At 43.6% G+C, this 8,911-nt stretch overlaps 2 protein-coding genes across 2 annotated transcripts; both read left to right on the top strand.

Moving 5' to 3' along the window:
- The first annotated feature begins 1,592 nt into the window (after positions 1 to 1,592).
- Positions 1,593 to 5,925, top strand: LOC115630965 (V-type proton ATPase catalytic subunit A). Its single transcript, XM_030527544.1, has 5 exons — positions 1,593 to 1,696; positions 3,322 to 3,419; positions 3,497 to 4,194; positions 4,255 to 5,232; positions 5,308 to 5,925. The coding sequence occupies exons 2-5, from the start codon at positions 3,344 to 3,346 to the stop codon at positions 5,398 to 5,400; spliced, it is 1,845 nt and encodes a 614-aa protein (XP_030383404.1). The 5' UTR covers positions 1,593 to 1,696; positions 3,322 to 3,343; the 3' UTR covers positions 5,401 to 5,925.
- An 82-nt stretch (positions 5,926 to 6,007) lies between these two features.
- Positions 6,008 to 8,233, top strand: LOC115630961 (V-type proton ATPase catalytic subunit A-like). The gene has a single exon (XM_030527536.1). The coding sequence runs from the start codon at positions 6,107 to 6,109 to the stop codon at positions 8,093 to 8,095; it is 1,989 nt and encodes a 662-aa protein (XP_030383396.1). The 5' UTR covers positions 6,008 to 6,106; the 3' UTR covers positions 8,096 to 8,233.
- The last annotated feature ends 678 nt before the right edge of the window (positions 8,234 to 8,911 follow it).

Here is an 8,911-nt window from a genome sequence, read left to right as displayed (position 1 = left end):
TAATCTCTAGCTGCCAAAGTATTTATAAACGCAGCGATCATACTGTCTGATGGACAAACAGATGGCACTACTATGTTGGTGCTGATAAATTTGGCTTATTATTGCTCCCTAGCCTAATAGTTTAATGTTTCTTTTGAAAATGCGATATCTCGTGATTGGAAATTTCGCAACATCCTCATCTCTAGATGCACTACTCTGCTCTTTGTTTGCAAGTATGTACGAGCATGTCGCTTATTGGCGCATTGCCCGCCAAAGACAAATCTCCAAAGTGCTAGAGTCTGCTAGAGAAAGGGAGGGCCGCCACCCTCACCCCCCGCCAATTGCAGCAAACCATTTCAGCTGCCCTTCTTATTATGCAAATGCCGAGCAGTGCCCGTTGTCGACGTCATCGGTTTATAAGTTATGCAAAGATGCTGCCAACCCGGAGCAATCGACTACATTACATTGTAAGCAATGGTTTTAGTTCTTGTACTTGCCACTTTTGATGCCAGCGTGTGCAAAAAAAAGGAAATGCATCAGAATGTATTCTGCCCTGCTTCCCGCTCCCACTCTGATTCCAATTAGACTTGCTTCGGTTTTTTTTTTTTCAGATGCACGTTCATCATTTTTACGACACGCCGCTGATTGGTTATACAAAAAAGCGCTGGAAAACAAAAGCGAACACAACAAAAAGATATGTATGTAGTACATACATATATGTATGTATCTTTGTCAAATTTTAATCAAAGTTGTGTACCAACTATAGCAACGGATGGAATCCACTTGTTTTTAGCCTGCCCAGCACTCACTAACTAACTAACTAAACAATAAAGTCGTGCACAATACGAGTATTACTGGCTGCTGTTTAAGATTCGATTTTGATTTTGTCGGTAAACTGTTGACTTCCACATACACACTCAAAAAATGAAGAATTTTTTACTTAAATCAATACCAAATAGTAACGAAACTACGATCAAAAAGTATTATGTTTTATGTATTACGTTCTCCAAAAATTTTAAATTCTCGTTCTTTTTCTGGATTAATCTGATATACACAAACTTTTTGAGACCGAAGGAAGAATCTTTGACACCATAAAGTATTTAAGTATGTTCATAAGTTAAATTGCAATAAGAATGATGGGAGAAATCGATGTTCGTCCATATGACTGGATAAACGTCTCTAAATGCTTTTCTTTTATATTATCACATTATTCAATATTATTAAAATAAAATTTACATTTGTCCTATTTAGACATTATTTGCCTAAACCTTGTCTATTTTTAAAATATTTTAACTAAAACTAAAATGAATAAACGGCACTTAGAAAAACCCTCAGTAAACAGTTACAAAATTAAAGCCAACATCAGAGCGCTCAATATATGTATGTAAATAACCAAGTACTACTCTATCAGTCAGGCAGCGCTGCTCGCTACTACGCATTCGATAAGAAGCTTCAAGATCTATCGATGGTGCGTGAAAAAGCCAAAGCTGTTGCCGCAAAGCTCCGACGAAAGCTCAACGCACGATCAACTTCACACATTCCAATGATAGCAAGAGCAAAAACAACAACAACAACCATAATCACGCTCGCTTGGAACTTTTCGAAGTGCGAGCGTCAACATCGTCGCTCAGTCAGTTTAGTCGGTTTTAGTTCTGTTGGAGTGTAGAGCAGCATTCGTTCGCAGCAGCAAAGCGCGAAGTGTAGACACAGAAAAAAAGTAAGCAAGCAAAAAAACAAATTACAGAATTACTCAATTATTACACACAAGAAATTACATTTAGTTTCTGTGCCCGTTAGATTAGTGAATTAAAAAAGTTAAAAAAAAAATAAAATTGCAGCCGAATTGTTTGCAGACGATATATATCTACGATCTAATTTATTAGATAATACAGTGCACGCAGGTGCGCCCTAATGGACAAACAAAAGTACAAGTAAATTAATGAAATACCTATTGGAGTGTATAACTGTAAAATCTGTAATCTGCCAATTATGTTTTGCGAAAATCGCGTGTAAAACTTTCCAATTGGATGTCGCGAAAAAATAAAAAATGCCTTGTCAGCTGACCTCGCCGTCATGCCTGCTGCCGTGGTCTTGTGATTATGCGTTATCACAGACAAACAAATGCATTAACACTTGTATGGAAAAAATTGCATTTCAATTGAAAAGTCAAAAATCCAACATGGTGGATGGCTAACTGTCCATTAGAGCCCCGCTTTGGTAGCTCCAAATCGTCTGCATTTTTTATTTGTCAGCTGACAACATTGACAGTAGTCTTGTGATCAACGTCAAAGCCAATTGTCAAATTTTCGAGTTCGAATGTGCGAGAGAGCATGGAGTGGCAGAAAAAGAGAGCGGCCCAGAGAGCGAGTGCTATACAATACCAATTGTAGATAACATACAGAACTTGTATATCTAAATGCACCCGCATGTTTCTTTAATTAAAAAACTGAAAAAACAGTCTTTTTTCTCGCTTGCATTGTTGCCCTTTCTTGAGTCTCATTTGAAACTAGTTTTCAATTAATGCGCCTTCTCTGAGTACTCCCTCTTACGCTCTGGAATTTTCGTCGTCGTCTTAGTTTTCCAACCACTTCGAACTTGACAAAGCTTTGTCACGTGAAATTAAAGCTCTTTTCTACATTTTTTACTCGTATGTGCGTGCCACTACTGAACTGAATTTGTGGGAGTTGTGTGGCTGCGAAATTTTTAAAACATTGCCACTAAATAGCACTAAAATAATTACTGCCAAGCCGCACACAAGTGAGTTCAAAAAAAATAAATGTTGAGGAAACTCCAAGAGCCATTGCTGCCGACTCACGTCAGCTGACATCACAAAGCAGAGCAGCCACCCAACTAACCAGTTTAATTTCACCCACTATTGATAAGGGCATTTTTTTATCTTGTGCAAACATAAAATAAAATAAAAACCAACAGGAGTTTTCTACTCGAGCGCCCAACTATGGAATACACTCTATTCACTTTATTATAGCTTCGTGGCATCACAAAAACCAGGAGTTTCCTAATGAAATTTTTTATTCAAGGATAAACTTGCTTAAGCAAGCTTGATCTAAATATGTTTGTACTATGCACTTATCAACTAACTGCCGATTCAACAAATTCATTAAAAGTATTTTCCCTTTCTGAAACATTTAAATACTTAACACCTGCGATTTCTAAACAAGTAGGAATTTGTGCTATTTGTAGCTTGAAAAAACTCGTTCTTCACACAGAAAGTCTGATGATCACACAACTCCTGGATAACCTCATATACCTCATTAAACTACTAGGGTATAAAAGCGACAAGAAAAGCCAACAAACTAAATGCTCCTTCCATTTCTATTGCAGTTGTACAGCAAAATAAAACAAAATGTCCAATCTGAAGCGTTTCGATGACGAGGAGCATGAGTCCAAATATGGACGTGTCTACGCTGTCTCCGGTCCTGGTAAGTAGCGCAGCAGTCCTTCAAAATTGCGCGCACTCCACAAGAAAGCGATATTAATGCAAGCCATCTTCCACTAGTCGTCACGGCGGAGTGCATGTCTGGCTCTGCTATGTACGAGTTGGTGCGCGTCGGCTACTACGAACTGGTGGGCGAGATTATTCGTCTGGAGGGTGACATGGCCACCATTCAGGTGTACGAGGAAACCTCGGGCGTCACAGTCGGTGATCCCGTGTTACGTACTGGCAAGCCCCTGTCAGTAGAGTTGGGCCCCGGTATTATGGGCAGCATTTTCGACGGTATTCAGCGTCCACTGAAGGACATCAACGAGTTGACCCAGTCCATTTACATACCCAAAGGCGTGAACGTGCCCTGTTTGTCGCGTACTCAGTCCTGGGAGTTTAACCCACTGCACGTGAAAGTTGGCTCCCACATTACCGGTGGTGATCTGTACGGTCTGGTGCACGAGAACACTCTGGTGAAGCACAAGATGATTGTGAATCCTCGCGGCAAGGGTACCGTGCGTTATATTGCGCCCCCTGGCAATTACAAGGTCGATGATGTTGTCCTGGAGACGGAGTTTGATGGTGAGATCACCAAGCACACTATGTTGCAAGTGTGGCCCGTGCGTCAGCCACGTCCAGTCACTGAGAAACTTCCCGCCAATCACCCACTGTTGACCGGTCAGCGTGTGCTCGATTCCCTCTTCCCCTGCGTCCAAGGTGGTACCACTGCTATTCCCGGTGCTTTCGGTTGCGGCAAGACTGTCATCTCACAGGTGAGACCTTCTAAAAAATATGTGCTCTACAATACATTACAACTTTGTTTTCTTTGATAGGCCCTTTCCAAGTACTCCAACTCCGATGTTATCATCTATGTCGGTTGCGGTGAGCGTGGTAACGAAATGTCTGAAGTATTGCGTGATTTCCCCGAACTGTCTGTCGAAATCGATGGTGTGACCGAGTCCATCATGAAGCGTACCGCCCTGGTCGCTAACACATCTAACATGCCTGTCGCTGCTCGTGAAGCTTCCATTTACACAGGCATCACCCTCTCCGAATACTTCCGTGATATGGGTTACAACGTGTCCATGATGGCTGATTCCACCTCCCGTTGGGCCGAAGCCTTGCGTGAAATTTCAGGTCGTCTCGCTGAAATGCCTGCCGATTCCGGCTACCCCGCCTATCTGGGTGCACGTCTGGCCTCCTTCTACGAGCGTGCCGGTCGCGTTAAGTGCTTGGGTAATCCCGAACGTGAGGGCTCTGTCTCTATTGTCGGTGCTGTATCACCACCTGGTGGTGATTTCTCCGATCCCGTCACCTCCGCTACCCTCGGTATTGTCCAAGTGTTCTGGGGTTTGGACAAGAAGTTGGCCCAGCGCAAGCATTTCCCCTCCATTAACTGGCTCATCTCCTATTCGAAGTACATGCGTGCTTTGGATGATTTTTATGACAAGAACTTCCCCGAGTTTGTGCCACTGCGTACCAAGGTCAAAGAGATTCTGCAAGAGGAAGAGGATTTGTCTGAAATTGTGCAATTGGTCGGCAAGGCATCGCTGGCTGAAACCGACAAGATCACACTTGAGGTGGCCAAGCTGCTTAAGGACGATTTCTTGCAACAGAACTCGTACTCTTCATACGATCGTTTCTGCCCCTTCTACAAGACCGTCGGTATGCTAAAGAACATTATTGATTTCTACGACTTGGCGCGCCACTCCGTTGAGTCAACGGCTCAGTCTGAGAACAAGATCACCTGGAACGTCATACGTGAGGCTATGGGCAATATTATGTACCAGTTGTCTTCAATGAAATTCAAGGTATGTGTCAAACTCTATCAAAAAAAGAAACTCTGAAACCATAACTATTTCAATATTTTTGGCGCTTGTTTTCAGGACCCCGTCAAGGATGGTGAGGCCAAGATCAAGGCTGACTTTGAGCAGTTGCACGAAGACCTGCAGCAGGCCTTCAGAAATCTGGAGGATTAGAGCACACAATTGCTTTAATTTAACACTAATCTTATATTTGTTATATAGTTAACTTTTAAAATGGCAAAAAACGTACACTGTGTACTATTCCGTCAAAATTCCGTGCGAGAAAATTCCAAGCTTTGAGCTTACAAATACCGTTAACATTCCAAGCCATCCATTTTTGTTTGGTTTGCCATCCGAAGCGTGAGAATTGAACTAACATTCCCGGTCTCTACTCGTGCTTCGTTCACGGCCAACAAGTAACTAACGTCCTTCTATGTACTTCCATTACACATACACATATACATACATATATACGTATACGTCGTATACACACAACAAGCCGCACATAAAGACACAGTTATAAACGCACACATAAATAGTATTATTGTTTAATGAATGGAAATTCCTGATTATTTGTCGAAAGTCATTTTTGTTCTCCTTGTTTGTTTGTTAAATTTATGTAAATATTTAAAGAATGATGAAATATTAAATGTACGAATAAAGTGCAAACAATAAAAACAATCAATACATTTCATGTAAGTGGCCGTTGATTTATAGCCCTTCCCCTAACGCTCTCTCTCTCTCTCTCACACTGCCCTTTCCTATGCTGTCAGTAGTTCGTTCACAACAAATCCAGCAAAAATTACGATAAATACCATATTTATATGAGAGAACAAAATTTTAGTTTATTCTTCAATTCAGCCATCTACCCGAAACCAACATGTGTCCAGCTCCACCAAGTTGTTATTGCCCGGATCCCGCGTCCCCCATCTACACCGACATCTCCACGAACACTTCCTTCGTAGATGTAGAAGAGGTGAAGTCGGCCGAGGAGCTCGAGGAACAGCTGGACGAACAATATAGTAATCAAAAGTTCTTCATTGAAGAGGAGCACATGGGCCGTGTTTTTGGCGTCTCCGGTCCGGTCGTCAATGCCGAGGAAATGGCTGGCGCTGCTATGTACGAGCTGGTGCGTGTGGGACACTTCCATTTGGTGGGCGAAATAATCCGACTCGAAGGCGATATGGCCACCATTCAGGTGTACGAAGACACATCTGGCGTCAGTGTGGGCGACCCCGTCTATCAGACGGGCAAGCCGCTATCCGTGGAGCTGGGCCCCGGCATTATGGGCAGCATATTCGATGGCATACAGCGCCCGTTGCGCACCATTAACGAATTAACCAAGTCCATTTATGTGCCCAAGGGTATAGACATCAAGAGTCTGCCACGCAATATTTCCTATGACTTTTCGCCGGAGCGTCTAACTACGAATGACACCCTGACCGGTGGGGATATCTATGCCACAGTACATGAGAACTCTATGCTGGAACATCGCCTAATGTTGCCACCACGAAGCCAGGGACGCGTCAAGTGGTTGGCGCCGGCAGGACACTATAAAGTGGAGGATGTCGTACTGGAAACTGAGTACGAGGATAAGGTGACGCGCCACACCATGCTACAGGTGTGGCCAGTGAGACGCAGCCGTCCCGTTGTCGACAAGCTGCCCGGCGCCCACCCTTTGCTGACGGGACAGCGTGTACTCGACGCATTCTTTCCCTGTGTCCAGGGCGGCACTACGGCCATACCGGGTGCATTCGGATGCGGAAAGACAGTCATCGCGCAAGCCCTATCGAAGTACTCCAACTCCCAGGTGATCATCTATGTAGGCTGCGGCGAACGGGGCAATGAAATGTCCGAAGTATTACGCGATTTTCCGGAACTCACCGTCGAGGTCAATGGCAAAAATGAATCGATCATGAAGCGCACGGCATTGGTGGCGAACACCTCCAACATGCCTGTGGCGGCACGTGAGGCTTCCATCTATACGGGAATTACGCTCTCGGAGTACTTTCGCGATATGGGTTATCATGTGGCCATGATGGCTGATTCCACATCTCGTTGGGCCGAAGCTTTGCGTGAAATTTCGGGACGATTGGCTGAAATGCCGGCTGATGCGGGGTACCCGGCCTATTTGGGAGCGCGTCTCGCTTCCTTCTACGAGCGAGCGGGTCGTGTACGTTGCCTGGGAAATCCGGAACGTGACGGTTCCATTTCAATTGTGGGCGCTGTGTCGCCACCCGGTGGGGACTTCTCCGATCCCGTTACCTCGGCTACGCTCAGCATCGTGCAAGTATTCTGGGGACTGGACAAGAAGTTGGCACAACGTAAGCATTTTCCCTCCGTCAATTGGTTGCAATCCTACTCCAAGTATATTCGAGCTCTGGAACCTTACTATGAAGAGACCCATCCCGAGTTTATAGAGCTGCGAGCACGGGCCAAGCAAATTTTGCAGGAGGAGGAGGACCTCTCCGAAATTGTACAGCTTGTGGGCAAAACCTCGCTTACCGAGTCGGACAAAATCACACTGGAGGTGGCCAAAATGCTCAAGGACGACTTCCTGCAGCAAAATTCGTACAGCGACTACGACGCCCTATGTCCCTTCTATAAAACGGTGGCGATGCTGCGCAACATGATGGCCTTCCATCGCTGTGCTTTGGAAGCTGTAAAGAATACAGCGGGCCAGGAGTTGCGCGTCACTTGGGGTGTCATTCGGGAGCGGACCGGTAAAATAATGTACCAGCTGTCCACTATGAAGTTTAAGAATCCAAAGGAGGGGCAGGCGGCCATCGAAGAGGAGCTTAATCAGTTGTATGACACTATCGTGAAAACCTTTAAGCATCTCGAGGAAAATATAGAATTGTATTACTGATGCCTACAAATGTGTGCGTTACCAGTTATTGGACAATCTTTTGGCAACTTACAAGTATGTACATTTTCTCTCCACAAATGACTATTCTGAGCCACACAAGCAGCGAAATAAATAAACTGTCTTTGAGATTGTTGTTTATATGAAAAGTGTACTATTAGAATTCCTCCACCCTGTCTAATTGCTGGAGATATCTTCAAAATGATCGAAGAAGTTCCTTTTCCACATTTTCTGAAGCAAATACTGCTGAGCTTACGGCATAGAAATTATTTTTCTACCATTGCTTTGGGGTCTCGCATTAACTCAAAAAATTGAACACGATAGGAATGCTATATTTCAACGGGTTCAACTCTTAAATACCCAGCACCAACTCCCTAAAAATTCGCTTTAAAATGGCCTAAAAACCACTATTACTAGCTAGAAAACCCGCTAAAAAAAATAACAAGAAAAACAATTATTAGTAGCCAGAGAAAGGGTAGAAAATCCGCTCAAAATACCTCGCCAGAAAATGTCTAAAAAACCTCACTAAAAATATATAATTGGAAAACTGCTAGAAACAACGCTATAAATAGCTATAAAACACGCTACAAAATAGATAGAAAGCCCGCTGTCATCGATGGTTGCCAATCCAGCTTTGAAGAAACTCTGACAACGCAGTTGTATTTCGCATTAAAAATATTTCTGGAAAGTCCATTACCACAAGAAATGGGGACACTTAAAAATCAAGACTTACATTCCATGAAGGCATAATTAAGCGGAAGACAAATCAATTGCTAACGATTGCGAGTTTATTTTAAAGTACACCAATGTGTTTTGACC

This window comes from Scaptodrosophila lebanonensis, unplaced genomic scaffold, assembly GCF_003285725.1.
Source record: "Scaptodrosophila lebanonensis strain 11010-0011.00,11010-0021.00 unplaced genomic scaffold, SlebRS2 tig00001412-arrow-pilon, whole genome shotgun sequence".
NCBI lineage: Eukaryota > Metazoa > Arthropoda > Insecta > Diptera > Drosophilidae > Scaptodrosophila > Scaptodrosophila lebanonensis.
The sequence above is the reverse complement of the archived record's forward strand: the minus strand, read 5'-3'. Positions and strand labels throughout refer to the sequence as shown.